The following is a 19,024-nucleotide window of genomic DNA, read 5'->3' as shown; positions in this document are numbered from 1 at the left end:
TGAGACCTCATCTCTACAATAAATCAAAAATTAGCCAGGCGTGGTAGCACGCACCTGTAGTTCCAGCTACTTGGAAGGTTGAGGTGGAAGGATCGCTGGAGTCCAGCAGGTCGAGGCTGCGGTGGCCGGGAGCAGCCACTGCACTCCAGTCTGGGTGACAGAGTGAGACTCCAACTCAAAAAAAAAAAAAGTAATTCTACTCACAATTTAAGATTAGAAAAATTAACATGCAAGGAAAAACACAATTTATTTTCTGGTTCTTTTTGGGGAGGTGGGTTTCACTCTGTCACCCAAGCAGGAGTGCAGTGCCATGATCATGGCTCACTGAAACCCCAACCTTCTGAGCTTAGGCGATCCTTCTGCCTCAGTCTCCCAAATAGCTGGGACTACAGGCATGCACCACGATGCCCAGCTAATTTTTTTATTTTTGTAGTAATGAGGTCTTGCTATATTGCCCAGGCTGGCCCCAAACTCCTGGGCTCAAGCAATCCTCCTGCCTCAGCCTCTCAAAATGCTGAGATTATAGGTAGGAGCCACTGTGCCTGGCCTGGTTCTTTCTTAAATATTTTGTTCATTTCCTTTTCTACAAGAATAAATAAACAGTAACACACTAGCCAATTATAAAAGACACCATAAATAGAAGCAAAGACCAAACACTTTGAACATGTATCTGAAAAGAAATGAACTTAAGTCACTTTTAATTGGTTAAAGGATGTGAGTTGCATATTTTTTTATGTATTTACATTAGATTTTCATAAAATGATGTTAAACAAAGAGAAAGAGGTAGTTTAAGCATGGTATATTATATGGCAGGAAGATTTAGATTAAAAAGCAGAGGTTATGCGAACAAACATTGAAAAGCACAGGTACAGGAGTTGTACCTCCAGTATGGAGGAACAAGCATCTAACAAATCAAGTATCCTACAGATAACACCTCCAATCTCTGGGAAAATGCCAAAAACGTGTACCTGTAGGCTTTGGAAGATTTAAAAAAAAAGTAGATTTTGGAGGGGAGTCAAAAAAACTGGAGAATTTCCTAGGGGGTATGTGTGTATATGTATCTTTGCCCTAAAGGGCAACTGTGGTTAAAGGCACACGGGCAACTAAAAGTCTGATAGAATTTTCTTTCTGGTATGAGGAGCCAAGGCAAGAGGCATAGGGGCAACCAAGAGTAACTGAGAGTGAAGAAGGAATTCTGAAAGAGAAGAAGCCGGAGAAGAGGAACACCAAATTTGATGTAAAGACCCAGATCGAGGCTCTGGCTGACCCTTAACCATTCATGTGTCAGGCTAAAAGCAGTCTAAGCTAAGATCTGAACTACAATCCATCACAGCCATAAGAGTTTGTAGTTTGAATCTAACTCTGCTAAAACTAAAACAAAACAAAAACCTGAACTAAAACAAAAATATCAATACTTTTCTGAGGAATGTAGCTAAATGCAGAGGCTCCATAAAAAGAACATCCATGATGTCTAGAAAACAATCCCAACTACCAAACATGAAGAACCAAGAAAACATGACCCATTCTCAAGGGAAAAGGTGATCAGCAGGTACTAACAACACTCAGATGATGCAGATATTAGACATTCACTCTGTCATCCATGCTAGAGTGCAGTGACACAATCATAGCTCACTGCAGCTTCAAACTCTTGGGCTCAAATGATCCTCCCACTTCGGCCTTCTGAGTAGCTGGGACTACAGGTACATGCCACCACACCCAGTTAGACAGAAACTTTAAACAACCTATTATAACTATGTTCAATGAGGTAAACAAATATAGACATCTTTGGCCAGGAACTAAAAAAAAAAGATGACGATATATAGGCTCCAAATGAAAAAAAGATAGGCAAACTAAATAGAGAAACAGAAAAAAAACTAAATGGAAATACAGAACTAAAAAATATAATAGATGAAACAAAAATTCACTGGATGGGCTTAACAGCAGAGGAAAGAGTGAGCTTGTAGACAGATCTAAGGTCTAATCTCGAAGAAAAGAAAGTAGAAAAAAATGAACAGATCACCAAGAACAACAAAAGATCTCCTACATATGAGTAACTAGAGTCTCAGAGCAGAGGAAGAGAATATGGCACAGAAACAACATTTCAGTAATATCTAAAAACTTCCCAAATCTGGTGAAAGACATAAATATATAGACTCAAAACACTCAGCCAATCCCAACTGAATAATTACAAAGACAGCTACACCTAAGTGCATCATAGTCAAGCTGCTAGGAAAAAAAAAAGATAAGGAGAAAATCTTAAAAGTAGCCAGAGGAAGATGACACATTACATACAGGGAAACAGTGATTCAAATGACTGCAGATGACTCATGATGAACCATGGAGGTCAGAAGACGATGGAGCTACATCTTTAAATGTTGAAAAAAAAATCCAAAATTCTATATCCAGTGAAAATATCCTATATAAATGAAGGGAAAATAAAGACATTTTTAGATAAGAAAATATTAGAGAATCAGTTGCCACCAAACCAGCAATACAAGAAATACTGAAGGAACTTCTTCAGGCTGAAGGGAAAGGATACTAAAATGAAACCAGGATTTTCAGGAATGAATGAAGAGCACTAGAACTGATAAACATCTAGGTAAATTTTTTCTCTTAATTTCTTAAAATATACATGACTGTTTACAGCAAAATTATAATGCCACTTGAATAAATGCTAATGTAATACACATGCCAATTAAAGTCTAAAATACTATGGGAATGGTAGTCAATGAACCTATATGGTTGTAAAGTCTCTACATTTTATGTGAAACAGTACAGCAGACTGTTAAAAGTTATGGATAGATACTGAAATATCTAAAAAATGCAGAGATAAAGCTAAAAAGTCAATAGAAAAAAGAAATTCTTTTTTTAAAACTTCATATAATCCAAAAGAAGGCAGAAGGGGGGGGAGGAACAAAACACAGAGGAAAAAAAAAACAAAATTAAAAATGACAGCCCTAACCATATTAATAATGACACTAAAAATTGGACTAAATACTATAATTAAAAGTCAGAGTTATCAGAATGAATAAAAAAGAAAGACTCCTTTATAACAATGTCTACAAAAGACTTGCTTTGTATATTCACAGATTAGTCTAGAATAAATAGAAGGAAAAGAACATACCAGGCAAACATTAAAAATACAAGAAGAGCTGGGCTCGGTGGCTAAGCCTGTAATCCCTTTGGGAGGCTGAGGTGAGTGGACTGCCTGAGCCTGCGGGTTCAAGACCCGCCTGGGCAGGCGAGACCTCATCTCTACAATAAATAAAAAAATTAGCCGGGTGTGGTAGCGTGTGCCTGTAATTCCGGCTACTCGGAAGGCTGAGGCAGAAGGATCGCCAGAGCCCAGCAGGTGGAGGCTGCGGTGGCCGGGAGCAGCCACTGCACTCCAGTCTGGGCAACAGAGTGAGACTCCAACTCAAAAAAAAAAAAAAATACAAGAAAGATGAAGAGATTATATTAATATCAGATAAGAGAGATAAAATAATAATATTACAAAAGATAAAGAGGCACAATTCATAATGATAAAGGGGTCAATTCAGAAAGACAAAACAATCATAAATATGTATGCCCTTAATAACACAGTGTCAAAATATATGACTTGAAAATTAACAAGATTAAAGGGGGTCAGAGTCTCACTCTGTTGCCTAGGCTGGAGTGCTGTGGCACACTCACAGCCACTGCAGCCTCAACCTGCTGGGCTCAGGCGATCCTTCTGCCTCAGCCTTCCAAGCAGCTGAAACTAGAGGCGGGCACCACCACACCCGGTTTATTTTTTGTGGAGAGGAGAACTCACCAAGTTGCCCAGGCTGATCTCAAACCTCTGAGCTTAGACAACCCTTTAGCCCTGGCCTCCCAAAGTGCTGGGATTACAGGCCTGAACCACTGCGCCTGGCTTAATCATAGATTTTGACAAATCCTCTCAAAAACTGACAGAACTACTAAATTTAAAAAAAAAAAAAACAGAAAGACACAGAATATATTAACAGTAATATTTAGAGACCAAACCACAAAACACATTGTTTTCAAGTATACACAGTATGTTCAGTAAGATAGATCTTAAGCTTGACTATAAAGCAAGTTTCAATAAATTTAAAAGGATTGAAATCATATTGAAATCTCTAGTCATGACAGAATTAAATTATAAATTAATAAACATTCAGGAAAATCCTAAGCATTTGGAAATGAAACAATACTTTTCTAAATAATTCAGAGTCAATGTAGAAATCAGAAAACATTTCCAACTTAATTATAATAAAAACACACATGTAGCGGAACAGTTAACATACAACTAAAGCAGGGCTTCGAGGATAATTTATAGCCTTAAATGCTTATATCGGGAAAGAAAAATGGTCCAAGTCAATGACTTGGAGACAGTCTCAGCTATGTACACATTGTTAACTGTGCATGAGGCCTTGTGCACCCACAGAGGACTGACAACCAGTAGAAAGTAAATACGGGAGCAGACTTGTAAACTGCTGCTTAAGTGCTGAAGCATTTCCTAATTTAGCTGACAAGAGGTGACAAACTCAATCATTGGCCAATCAACAACCTCTCAGAAGCCAGGCTTTAAACATTTTAGAAAAATTTAGAAAAAAGAAAAGAAAAATCAATCACATGAGGTTCTACCTCAAGAAACTGGAAAAAGAAGAACAGAGTAAATTCAAAGGAAGTAAAAAGGGAGAAAAAACCCAGAAGCCAACAAAATAGACAACAGCATTCAATACAGGAAAATGAAATAACCCAAAAACTGGTTCTTTGGAAAATCAACAAAATTGGTAACCCCTAGTTAGAACGATCAAGGAAAAATGAGACACAAATTACTCATATCACAAATAAAAAGCAGTTATCATTACAGATTCTGCAAACATCAAAAAGATTCTAAAAAAGAACAGGTAAAGTTTAAAGCCATAAGCAGTGATTTAGCAAATTCAGTGCTGAATAATCACCTCAAAAGAGTTATATTCACAATTCTATTATTTATCTGCTCAGCATAACCAAAAGCTGTGCTTTCAAAAATATGAGCACACTCATACTTTAGACTGAGGCAAAGCCAAGTACCCTCCCCCATCCCAACAAATTATCCTGAACAAACTTCCAAGGCAGCATATCAGGAATTTACACATTTGAATTTGGGCTGGTTTTACCAAGTAATTGGTGGGTTTTGATCTCTTCTCAAGTGCTTTTATCAATGTCTGCTTCTTAAAAATTTCCTATAGTATTCACAGTGTGCTCCAATCTCTAGCTTTCAAAATAAGCAAAAAAGCTACTTTCCTCAAATCATTTTTATAAAAATTATAAACAGAGAGGTGATGTTTTATAATGTATTTAAGGACATTCAAGACAATGCCTAAATATTGAGAGCATGACTAGAAAGTTCTACTACATCTGAAATATTGTTGAACTCTTTTCTCCATTTAATAAAACTAGACTTCAAATATAAAAATCCTAGCCAGGTACGGTGGCTCACGCCTGTAATGCCATCACTTTGGGAGGCCAAGGCAGGAGGTTGAGGCCAGAAATTTTGTACCAGCCTGGGCAACATAGAGAGACCCCATTCCTAATAAAAAATAAAAAATTTAAAAGTTTTAACAAAAGAAATAGAAAAATTCTAAATGTAAATGGCTAATCAGATTTGACCATTAAAGGTGATTTCTTTCTTGACTACTTTGAGTAAAATTCTCAAATGGTAAGGATAAGTGGTCTTTTCCATGGCATCAAGTCCCACATCTGAAGAGTCGGAGGGGGATAATGAGAAATGTATGGCTTATCTGGGCTATGACTTATCTGAACAGGGACTCCCATCTTCATAGCAGCAGCAAATTAAACAAACCAAATGGCACTCAGTAGGATTTTAATAATTAGTATAATAAGGTTTCTTATGAAAAGATAACTTGCATATTCAAGATATTGAAAGTGGCTTTAAAAATCTTGATTAGAGTTAGTATTACTAAAAGAAAAAAACAGGAGTCCGTTAAAAAGTAATTCCTTAAATCAAAAAGTTTGCAATAAAGCCAAAGAAGCCATTATGAGCTACAATATAAATAGGCATTTAATGATTTTTTTCAATGTTACATTATTGATCTGACAGGCCATCTAGTTCTGCTGAAATGAATATGTAATTTGTTTAAGGTAGCATTAATAGGATTTGCAGCACATTAGATACCCTGGGTACTTCTCATCATCAGAATTACGACTATAAAAAATGAATTTCACATTGTCTTTCAATGAAATATCTGCATAATTTTGGAAATCACAGCAAAAGACCAGAGACATTAGATAGATACACTCCTCATATGCAAAAAGGTATTTCTCCATCACAATACCATGAATATCATATATGCTATTCAATAAATATTCAACATTTACTTACTAATGTCATATACACTACTCTGTGCACTGAAAACACAATGGTGAATAACAGATATGGTCCCTGTTCTCAAATAGTTTATACTCTATCTTTGGCAAAAATGAAACAAGCTGTAAAGGATGCTATTCAAGCACAGAAAAAAAGAACCCAATTTCCTACCAAGGGAGCCAGAGAAAACATCCAGAGAAACTGATATTTAATCTGAGATGAAGCAAGAAGGAAGGCGTAACCAGGTTCTAGAAGGAGGTGATGGTTGGGTAAAACAATGGCTTTGGACAAATAAAACTATGGTCAGAGGCACAGCATGTTCAAATTGCCAAGTATTTTGTTAAGAGTTGTCTTTCAGATTGGCAGTAGTGGGAAACTGCCAGGGGAGGGCGAGGACAGGAATGGCAGTAATGGAAAACTGCTGGGGTAGGGGGGATGGCGGGGGGGGGGGACGACGGGACCTCATCAACAAGGAACCTGCATGATGAACATTTGTATACCTAACCCTGAATTGTACCCCACATATTTAAAATATATAATTTTTTTTTAAAGAGTTGTCTTTCGTGTAAAATAGAAACTATTTTGTGGACAAAAGTTATCTACATCTTTATCCAGGAAGAAAAAAGTAAAAACTCACAATTTCATCTTAGCCTATTCCTCATTCAAACACACATGTATTTCTTCATGCCACAGTATATGCCAGCATGAGAGAGGATGACTCAGTGGTGAATAAGAAGGACTCAGTATTGTCCTCAGGGAGGCAACACAATGACCAACAACCAAACACAAGGGAGTGCTTCTGTGGCTACATGTGAGTCTGAAATGCAGCTCCCTGGTTTGTCATAATTGAATCAAATATTTAGCATAAAAGCTACTGTTTGAAGACTCATCCAGTAATAAGAGAGGAATTGTTATTTCACTCAACTACGGTAGTATAACAGGAAAATTAAAAGAAATTTTACATCCTATGGACATCAACAAGGAATTATGTTTGTATTTTCAAATAAATGTGACTAATTCGTGTTTTCCAATTTCAAAGCACTTTTTTGGGGGGGAGGGTTTTTTTATATTTTATTTTAAAGACATAGGGTACAATTTAAGATTAGGTACACAAGTGGACACTGCACAAGTAAAGTTTGGGCCACCCTCTGGTCCCCACTTTGCCTGGTTTGAGATCAGGTAGCCTTATTGATGCTGTGCCCCTACTCCCACCCGGCAGTATTCTGCTACTGCCAATCCCTTTCTTATAGTATTACAGTAAATGTTCTCAAAGTACTTTTACACATTTTTACTGTTCACACAAGAGAACTCAAGCAGATATTTTAACAACAGCTTACCATAGGCCAAGCCCTGATTGTGAAGGGCCAGGCTCTTCACCAGAGACTTGATACCCATGATCTCATTTCATCCTCACAACAATTCTGCAAAGTAACTATTATCTCCCTTTCACAAACACAGAACCTGTGGCTTAGAGGACTTAGATACTTGCCCAAAGACACATGGCTGACAACTGGTGGGGTCAAAGTCATCCCGGGTCAGTCTGTGCAATTCCTTGTACCCCACTGTGTGACTTCAGAGTCACCTGAGTATGACCAGCAATAGAGCTAAAGAGTGAACACTGAGCAGAGGAGGCAAAACTAGTCTTCGGGCAGGGAGTTTGCTCAGTCTTCTCTCACCCACACTAAAGTCGCACCACAGGCTGACCCTCAAGGTCCCTGCCTCCACCTGAATTCATTTTAGCTTTCTCACAATTCCATTCCTTTGGATTCTCTCTAAACCATCTTTCTAAGGAAAGCAGGAAAGGATCACAGAAAAATATCTAAGTAAACATTATAATAATTAACAAGCAACACTGCTCACACCCTGCATCCACTACTACCCCTGGTATTGCATGTTCCTGAAGTGCATTTCACATTGGAATCCACTTACTATTAAAGAGCTGTAATAAAAGCTCAAAACTGTGCCTAAGTTTACATATATATAATTTCATGTAATCTTCAAAATAATCCTAACAAGTCTATAGTATTATCCTCAGTTTACAGACATCAGCAGAAGCTTATCAAGGTTAAATAGTGTGCCCAGCCAGGCTGGGTGGTTCACGCCTATAATCCCAGCACTTTGGGAGGCAGAGACAAGAGGACTGCCTGAGCCCAGGGATTTGAGACAAGCCTGGGCAACTTGGCGAGACTTTGTCTCTACAATAAATCAAAAAAATTAGCAGGGTATGGTGGCAGGCACCTGTAGTTCAAGCTACTTGGAATGCTGAGGTGAAAGGATCACTGAGCCCAATAGGTCGAGACTGTGGTGGCTTTGAGTATGCCACTGTGCTCCAGTCTGGGTGACAGAGTGAGAATCCTACTCAAAAAATAAAAAAATAAAAATGTGCTCAAGGTCACATAACTATGAGTGGTGTAGCAATATGGTCAGATAATTAAACAAAAATACCAAATTATTCGAACTGGAATTTGTAGGTGTGTACTCAATAGTCACATTATCAGAATTAAATAATTTTAGTGTGTGGTACATTGTTAAATTTAAAAAGTTAGATATATCACTTAAAATCTTCACATCTTTTACATTGCACTAGGGTGCTTGATATCTATTTGAATATGTATCTTTTTTTTTTCTGAGTCAGAGTCTCACTCTGTCACCCAGGCTGGAGTACAGTGGCACGCTCACAGTCACCGCAGTCTCAACCTGCTGAGCTCAGGCAATCCTTCTGCTTCAGTTTACCAAGTAGCTGGAACCACAGGCACATGCCACCAGGCCCAGCTAATTTTTTTTATTTATTGTAGAGATGAGGTCTCGTCACATTGCCCAGGCTGGTCTCGAACCCCTGGGCTCAAGCAATCCTCTCGCCTCCACCTCCCAAAGTACTGGGATTACAGGCATGAGCCATTATGCCCAGCTGAATAATATATATTTTCTTCAATATTTTCTTCAAAACCTTTTCATCTTAAGAAAATTAAGGCTGGGCACAGTAGTTCACATCTGTAATCTCAGCACTTTGAGAAGCTGAGATGAGAGGACTGCTTAAGGCCAAGAGTTCGAGACCAGCCTGGCAACATAGCAAGACTTCATCTCTACAAAAAAACTAAAAATTAGGTGTGTGATGGCACACACCTGTAGTCCCCAAAACTTGGGTAGCTAAAGTAAAAAGATAGCCTCAACCCAGGAGGGTTGAGGCTGCAGTGAGCCATGACCATGCCACTACACTCCAGCATGGGTGACAGAGTGAGACCCTGATGAATGAACGAAAGAACAAACGAAAGAAAGAAAAAGAAAGAAAGAAAACTTTTCACCTTAAGAAAAAAAAGAGGTCTATCACTTTTTTTACTTTTTGAGTCAGAATCTCACTCTGTTGCCCAGGCTGGAGTGCAACGGAACGCTCACGACTACCACTGCCTTGACCTGCTGGGCTCAGGCGATCCTTCTGCCTCAGCCTCCCAAGGAGCTGGAACTACAGCTATGCACCACCACACTAATTTTTAAAATTTATTGTAGGCATGAAGTCTTATCAGGTTGCCTAGGCTGGTCTCAAACCCCTGGATTCAGGCAATTCTCTTGTTTCCACCTCCCAAAGTGCTGGAATTACAGGTGTGAGCAAGTGTGCCCGGCTAGGTCCATCACTTTTAGTGACGGTTAATATTAACATTATTTAGGGTCCAACAAGAGATGTGATGTTCCCTCTTTCTAGAACCCTATATTTTTGAGTTGGGGTCGCACTGTGTTGTCCAGGCTAGAGTAAAGTGGCATGATCACAGCTCATTGTAGCCTTGATTGCCTGGGCTCAGGAGATCTTTCCACCTCAGCCTCCCAAGTAGCTGTGACTACAGAGGCACACCACCACATTTGGCTAATTTTTTAATTTTTTTGTAGAAATGGGGTCCCACTATGTTGCACAGGCTGGTCTCAAACAGAACCCTGCTTTAAAAGCCAAAAAAAAAAAAAAAAATCACTGTAGTTTATCCTTTTTGTAAAACAATCATTTCATACAAGTTTGATGGAGTGGATAAATCACAAATATTTATAAATAAATGGGGAAAGTACAGAGATGAAGAGGTCAATGTAAGTATCACTTTTTGGTGTCCCCATTCCTCTAAAACTTACTATAGGTACTTCCAATTCTCAAAGTAAACGTGCATATCATTTTAGAAAACTTGCAATGGAAAAGGAACAGAAATAAGTTAAGTACAAATATATACTATGACTATATATATATATGTATATACTACTTTGTCTAATGTATCAAAAGGCTTGCCTTATTTTCTCATCTACATTATTTTCTTCACTTTAGAGACAAACTCAAAAACAAGTCAGGCAGCAGTGCTTGTGTGTAAGCTAACTGAACCCACAAGCTTTTAAACTGAGGTGGGGGTTGGAGGGCAGGCAGGTACATACATTATTAAATACACAAAACAGATGTCCAAAACACTTACCAATTTGTACTTGTTCAGGCTGGCTGAGAGAAACAAATGCTGATGTGTCATCAATCCAGGATATCTGAATGTTACCTGCAATAACAAATTAAAAACAAAGTTGGCCAAGCTCGGTGGCTCAGACTGTAATCCCAGCACTCTGGGAGGCCAAGGTGAGTGGACTGCCTGAGCCTGCAGGTTCCAGACTAGGCCGGGCAACTTGGCGAGACCTTGACTCTACAATAAGTCAAAAATTAGCCGAGCGTAGTAGCGTGCACCTGTTGTTCGGCTACTTGAGAGGCTGAGGAGGAAGGATCACCGGAGCCCAGCAGGTCGACTGCACTCCAACCTGGGCAACAGAGTGAGACTCCAACTCAGGGAAAAAAAAAATCAAAATTAACAGTGACCATTTGGAGGGTAAATAGATTTAATTCATATACCTGGCATATTTCTGTATAGGCTATAATTTAAAGAGATGAGGTGCTGGTCTAAAACTTAATCAAAAGTTCAGCACTGGCCAAGGACAGTGTCTCATGCCTGTAATCTCAGTGCTTTGTGAGGCTGAAGCAGGAAGATTGCTTGAGGCCAGTAGTTCAAGACCAGCCTGAACAACATAGCGAGATCCTGTCTCTGCTAAAAATAAAAGTGAAATTGCTCAGCGTGGTGACACATGCTGACAATCCTAGCTGCTTGGAAAGCTGAAGTTGGAAGATTGCTTGAGCCCACAAGTTTGAGGTTACAGTGAGCTATGATTGTACCACCACTGCACTCCAAGCCTGGACAACAGAGTGAGATCCTGTCTCAAAAAAAAAAAAAAATCTCAGCACTACAGAATTAGCCTACTTAAGACTTAAATCTACCTAGCAGTTGTTTAGGTTAAAACTTGAGAGAAGAGACAAACAGGAGGAAGAATAAACTACCAAAAATTCATTTTAATATAACAGAAAGATTCTTTCAGATTAAATGCTGAGGCACATCATCATTCAATCCAATCTCATACCAGGGTTGAATACTTTTTCCCCTATAAGAACATGAACAAAAATCAGATACCACACAGGTTCAAAACCACAACTATTTATTTTAGAAACAAAACTCTGAACATTAAAAATGGGGTTAGAGCCAGGAGCAGTGGCTCACACCTGCAATCCCAGCACTTTGGGAGATGGAGAAGAGGACTGCCTGAGCCCACGTTTTGAGATAGGCCTGGGCAGCATGACAAGACCTCGTCTCTAATACTAAATAAATTTTTAAAAATTAGTCAAGCATAGTGGCGCATGCCTGTAGTTCCAGCTACTTGGAAGACTGCAATGGAAGGATCCCCTGAGTCCAGCAGGTCCAGGCTGCAATGGCCACGAGCGTGCCACTGTACTCCAATCTTGGTGACAGAGAGAGACTCTGACTCAAATAAATAAATAAAAATAAAAATGGGACCAAGTGGTGGTTCACACCTGCAATCCCAGCCCTTTGGGATTACTCCTCCTGAGCCCAGGAGTTTGAGACCAGACTACACACACAATAAGACATTCATCTCCAAAACAAAAAGAAAAAAGGAAGTATGGAAATGAGACTGCAAATGTAACAAGTAATAAGAAAAATGTAATGTCAATATTAAGGCCAGGGAAAGAGAATAGGCAGCAAAATATTCTGAAGGACAAGGAAAAGAAGGAGCCAGAGAGAAAAAACACAGACAGATGAATAAAGAAAAAGAGAGGAGCAAAAAGCAATAGAGTGAAACATGTGACATTCACATACAAGGAAAAATACTCAAGAACGCCTAAGTGTAAACAGAACAGAACGGAGGAGCCTGCTGAGGAGTAGAAAGGAGGAGCAGGGCCGGGGATAAGAAGCTAGAGAAAGCTGAAGGGAAAAGCACAGACCTAATTATTCTGCTACCACTCTTCATGAAAAAACACAGTTCTGATTTTACAAAACAGACAAACATCACCACAAACATGTTTAGCAATGAAAACATGTCATTTCCACTAAAAAGCTACAAATTTTTGAAAATTGCTTTGCTTCACTAGCAAAGGAGAAAAAAAACACTCTCACTTCCAGCCACGCATGCTGACTTGCTCAGTTAAAAAATCAGTTACTATTATTTGGTTACCTCTCCATGGGGGTATGTGTGTGTCCATCCCTGTTTGATGAATAAAGATAGATAACATCTACTGGATAGTTATATGCCACACACTTCTAAATGCCTTCCATGGATTAGTTCACTTAATCCTTGTGACATACCAATGAAATAGTTATTATTATTACCTCCAAGAAAGACAGAAAGAACTTGACCAAGGTTACATGGTCAAATTTTTTTACTCAATTTTTTTTTACTTAATTTAGTCGACAAAAGTTTGACTATATAAAGGATAAAAACTTAAGATGAGAAACAACAAAAGCTTTCAAAAGAAATTAGCCTTGAAATTCAAATGCATTTCTGAATCTGCATTTAAATTAAATAGCAAGGCTAGAATTTCAGGGTTAGGATAACTTTGTAGACATGTACCTGCTTTCACATACTTTTCTAAAAATTAAGTGAGTAAAGTTTTTTACTTATAAAAAGTAAAATATGCTTATTTTAGAAAATCCAAAGAAACAAAAAGGAAAAAAAGAATTATATCTAAAACATTCAGTGATAATAACATGATATTTCCTTTCAGCCTAATTTCTTGTTTTGTTTTTTTGAGTTGGAGCCTCATTCTGTTGCCCAGACTGGAGTGCAATGGCACACTCACAACCAACGTAGCCTGGACCTACTGGACTCAAGCAATCCTTCTGCCTCAGCCTTCCAAGTAGCTGGAACCACAGGCGCGAGCCACCATGCCCAGTTAACTTTTTTTTATTTCTTGTAGAGAAGAGGTCTTACCATGTTGCCCAGGCTGGTCTCGAACCTATGAACTCAGGCACTCCTCTCACCTCTGCCTCCCAAAGTGCTGGGATAACAGGTATAAGCCATCCTGCCCGGCCGTAATCTTTTAAAAACAGTCTTACTTATACAGGAATCCTACTTTTTTTTAAATCTGATTTTTACTATGTTAAATTATAAACACCTTATCATCTTTTAATGAACTCTTCAAATATTTTTAAATGGCTATATACTAGTTCCTTGAGGGAATACCAAAATATTTACTTAAACATTCTTACTATTGGACATTTAGGTTTTTGTTGCCTTCATTTTATCCAAGAATTTCCAAAGAGAATAGCTTAAACACTTCATTTGTTAAAATAAAGAGGCATTGCTGCAGGCTTACAATCAAAATGGTCTTTATAAACCCTAATAAGAAGACAGCATCAATTTAACCTAACCACATGTCCTGATAAAGAGAACTGTTCATACAAATCACAAATCTTGATTTGCTCAAGCATCTGCTTGTCACCCTTTGATTATTCAGTCTCAAGCAGAGACCACATGTCTATATAAAATAAACGTTCTCTCTGAATTTAACCTTAAAAGTGACTTAATTTCAGCCTAGGCTTATTTTCTCTGGGCTGTATAGTAAGGACAGTCATAGTAACGACATCTTGCTTTCCATGAATTAATAGCACTCTATTGTGAGGTTCTATTAAAAGTTCCACTGATCATATTAACACAAGGAAAGCAGTATCCTAAACCCAAAAAAATTCCCCGGGGGAAGTTATAATTTTTTTTTTTTTTTTTGAGTTGGAGTCTCACTCTGTTGCCCAGCTGGAGTGCAGTGGCACACTCACGACCACTCCTGCGTCGACCTGCTGGGCTCTGGCAATCCTTCTGCTTCAGCTTTCCAAGTAGTCGGAACTACAGGTGCATGCTACCACATCCAGCTAATTTTTTATTTATTGTAGAGACGAGGTCTCGCCAAGTTGCCTGGGCTGGTCTTGAACCCACAAGCTCAGGCAATCCATTCACCTTGGCCTCCCAAAGGGCTGGGATTACAGGCTGAGCCACCGAGCCCAGCTGGAAATTATAACGTTTAATATTAACGTCCTTTTATATCCAAGTGGAAGCTGTCTATCTATCTCTGACCATATACCAAAAGAAGAGCAAAACCCTAAAATAGTATATCTGTAATTGTGACTTACCAAAGGCACTGAAAAGCTGGTAAAGGTCGCTTGTTTTCCATTCTTTGGGGAATGTCACATGGAGAACATGATCACGTTTAGGTTGCACTGAAAGATAAATTTCTGATGAAATGTTGATAGTTGAAAAGTAATCATGGGCCATTGCTTTGCTAAACTCTGGTGTGTCCACATGGCTCTCTGCGCTATCACCGCCATGTTTCTTAGCTTTGGCCACCTTCCCAACCTTGGGGAGGTGAATCTCTCTATCTCCTCTCTCTCTAATTTACTTTCTAGATAAACTGCTTTTCCAGTCTAAAAGAAAAGTAATCATGTACACCAGCAATTCTTTGATGAAACTAAGTATAAGCTAACTTGGGGAACGGTTATAAATTCCTCTTGATTACCAAACAAAACTCCTAAAAGTACTCTTAGGATTGGTAAGACTCATCGTAATACAGACTTGAGTTTTTGATACCTTATAGAACTCACAACCATTTGAACTCTATGGAGAAACATCTCTTCTCATGAAGTCTCTGTGCATATTATTTAAAAGAAAAAAAGGCTGCTCTGTTTAAGAAGATTCACTAACCAGTTAACTTTCTCCTTTTTATCTTTCTACATATTTATTGAGCTAAAAAGAAAAAAGCACTGTCCAAATTAAATTGACTAATTGTTTTTAAGTAGAGGCAATTCTGAGTTACAATCTTGTGTTCTAATCCCAAACCCACCATCAAACTGTGCAACTCTAAGCAAGAGACCCAACCACTCTACCACTTTTGGCTATAAATTGGGAATGGCAATATTTAGCATACAGAATTCTTATAAAATTGACAGAATAAAATATCAGTCTAATATGGAAGGCAACACAACAGTATGTCCTCAAACTATCATTGCAACAATTATTATCATCACCTATAGTTCATCCATTTCTACATGCCACTGACATGCATTAAGGCAAAATAAGCTAAGGGTAGAAAAACGGCAGTGGGAATAGAAAAGTAGAAGAAAAGAAGTAACTGCCTTTCAGATAGATTGGCATTCTAAGGTTTTTAAATGAAAACAACAACAAAAAAATTGACCTACTAAATTTAAATATATGCATATTCAAGTAATCAGAAAATAGAAATTCTACCAACCTACTAACAGCTTTGCATATATCTTAAAATCTATTATCAATATTTATAGGATATGATGAAATCAGAGTTCTAAGTGAAAATAAAACAAAAATATATTTTTCAAAAATTCAATTCATGCATAAACTGAAAAACATAAAAAATGACTAATGAATGCCCAAGGATCCCCTTAACTTACGCATACTAGTCGTGTGTCAACCACAAAATCACTGCTCATTTTTAAGTGAAAAAAACTCTTTCTTTAGTAATACTTTGTTATCCTTTCTAGATCACACATTTAAATGTGCAGATGCAATAAAATAAAATTTACTTACAGTCTGGTCCTTCCAAGTTTAGGTAGGGAATATCCATGACCCTCATAAGAAATAACCTACAAAAAGAAAAGGAAAACAAGTAATAAACTAATGTATTTTTAAAAGCCTACAGAGGCATTTATTCAACTTTTTAGGTAGAAGCTCCTTGATTATATTACTCTATTTCTAAAATCAGTTCTAAAGCTCTGAAATTTATTTCAGAGGTTTTGCTGTTAGGCCAAATATTTATCATATATGGAAAAAAACCAACTGGTATACCCAACACCTATAAGAGTTCCTAGCACTCAGTAGCTGCTATAAATATTAACTAAATGAATAAAAATTAGTAATCAAAGAGTCAAAAGAAAGTCCGTGCAGTGTGGCCTTGTTAGCTAGCCCAAGGAAACTGAAAGAAAATATTAAACATCTTAACAATTGTATGAACAACTTATAAGGGAAGCCCTTCAATTGGTGTTTGTAAACTGTGAATGACAGCTAAGTTTCTTTTTTAAAAAAATTAAATGTAACAATCACTGAATGAATGCTAATCTCTGGGTAAACTGCAGTCTGAAATAAGTGACTGTCTCAAAAGCCCGTATTATTATCATTATTTAGAACATACTAAAAGCACAAAGCAAAACAATCCTTGGTAAAGAAAACTATCACACTAATATAAACCACAGCAGTCATTTTATGTATCTCTTCCAAAATAGATACAAAAGCACTTAAAAAAGAGTGCTTGTAAATTAAAACTTTCTGTAATCCCATTCAATTTTCTTTTATTTGTAAGATTATGGACAAAATATCAGGCATTCTGTTGTTTATAAGATGATTTTAATGAGTCTTACTTAAATAACGATACATTGTGCAATTTCTGGTACAGACTACATTATAGAGCAAATTAAAAAGGCAATCCAAGTTCCCAAAGAGCAATTAGTTTGGCTTCACTGACCCGCAATTAAGGCACATTATTACCAGGCATTCAAAAGCAAAGCAGGGCATCAGCTAGTTTACAAATGGAACCATCAGCATGAACAACACTGTTCTATTAACGAAAAAACAAAATCATAGTACTCTGTGATTTGAGAACTTGTAGTCGGGCCTGCAATTTAATAAACCAAATGTGACCGGGCTCAGTGGTTCAGCCTGTAATCCCAGCGCTTTGGGAGGCCAAGGTGAGTGGACTGCCTGAGCCCGCGGGTTCAAGACCCACCTGGGCAACTTGGCAAGACCTCATCTCTACAATAAATCAAAAAATCAGCTGGGCGTGGTAGCGCATGCCTATAATTCCGGCTACTCGGACGGCTGAGGCGGAAGGATCGCCAGAGCCCAGCAGGTCGAGGCTGCGATGGCCAGGAGCGGCCACTGCACTCCAGTCTGGGTGACAGAGTGAGACTCCAATTCAAACAAACAAACAAACAAACAATAAATAAATAAACCAAATGCTATGGCTAAAAAACAAATTTGGTTTTAGTTCACTAATTTAGGCTCAAGTGTACTATTCGAGTTTTGTAAGCTGTTTTACCCAATTTAACCAATACTACCCGCAATGCTAGACAACAGTAAGATACAAAAAGCACCTAGCAGTATAGTTTCTCAATCAGCTCAGCTATCATTATTACTGCCTACCAGAACCTGGTAAGTTACTCTTGGGTTAGGAAGCTCAATATTGCCATGCTTCACATAACTTTCAGTCTCCATTTAGTAAATTTAGAGACAGTCCACCAATTCTAAAATCCAAATTAAAAATTTAGAAGTTAATGAAACATATCAAGCACCATAAAAATAATTTTTAAATTTTACCCTAATTTCAAGAGAAGAACAAAAGTTGTACCAACTAGATGCTCACTGCTATACTTTCAAATATACCAATAACCAAAATCAACCTCAAGATTCAAAAATATGTAGAGGTCAGTAAATTACAGTTCAAAATGTCAACATAATATTTAACAGTCAAAATAACTATGAAAACTTCAAAACATGAATAACTTATGATACAACTCTAGGCGTTAACAAGGCACAAAATTGTACATTATGATTACATTTTTATAAAATATTTTTTAAAAGTCACTAAACCAAGAATAAAAATAAAAGATAAAACAGTCATTAAACCAAGAATAAAAATAGTACATTATGATTATATTTTTATAAAATATTTATAAAAATAGTCATTAAACCAAGAATAAAAATAACTCCCCATTCATCCCCCCAAAAACAATGGCTTTGGGAAACTCTGAGCTTTGCTTTTCAAAATTCCTTTTACCAGTTTTTTTTTTTTTAACTTTAAAGGCTACCAGACTGAGAAGTCCAGGGGAACTAACTAGAGACTTTCTTAGAAAAAGCCAGCTGAAAATGCCATTAGAATTACTCTTGTGTACTCTGTGCACTATCTCACCTGGTTGTGAAGGAAAGGAATATAAAGTAAAACCACAAGTTTGAATCTGCAATTACCTTATTTCTCTTTTAAATTATATTTTGTTTTTAAAGTCATGGGAAGTCAATAACAAATTTAGAAAACCTATTGTCCTACAAATACAAAAAAGGATTACATTTAAAAAGAAAAAGAAGCTGGCATGGTGGCTCATGACTAATCCCAGCACTGTGGGAGGCCACGGTGGGAGGATCACATGAAGCCAAGAGTTCAAGACCAGTTTGGACAACACAGAGAGAACTGGTCTCTACAAAAAAAAAAAAAAAAAAATCAATACATTTAGCCAGGTATGGTGTCATGCACCAATAGTCCCAGCTACTCCAGAGGCTGAGGCAGAAGGATCGCCTGAGCCCAGA

General features: G+C 37.7%; 1 protein-coding gene across 1 annotated transcript in view; it reads right to left on the bottom strand.

Annotated features, from left to right (window-relative positions):
• LOC103257700 (poly(A)-specific ribonuclease PARN-like) overlaps positions 1 to 19,024 on the bottom strand; it is a gene marked incomplete at its 5' end in the record, with an annotated part of 131,413 nt that overhangs the window by 100,619 nt on the left and 11,770 nt on the right. Inside the window, 3 exons of the mRNA XM_021711056.1 lie at positions 10,798 to 10,872; positions 14,833 to 14,919; positions 16,259 to 16,314. Of these exons, the coding sequence (XP_021566731.1) occupies positions 10,798 to 10,872; positions 14,833 to 14,919; positions 16,259 to 16,314 (218 nt within the window). The remainder of the gene's footprint in view (positions 1 to 10,797; positions 10,873 to 14,832; positions 14,920 to 16,258; positions 16,315 to 19,024) is intronic.

Source organism: Carlito syrichta, unplaced genomic scaffold (genome assembly GCF_000164805.1).
Source record: "Carlito syrichta isolate Samal-C Ts95f unplaced genomic scaffold, Tarsius_syrichta-2.0.1 Scaffold301845, whole genome shotgun sequence".
Classification (NCBI taxonomy): Eukaryota; Metazoa; Chordata; class Mammalia; order Primates; family Tarsiidae; genus Carlito; species Carlito syrichta.
This window is presented reverse-complemented; position numbering and strand designations above follow the sequence as displayed.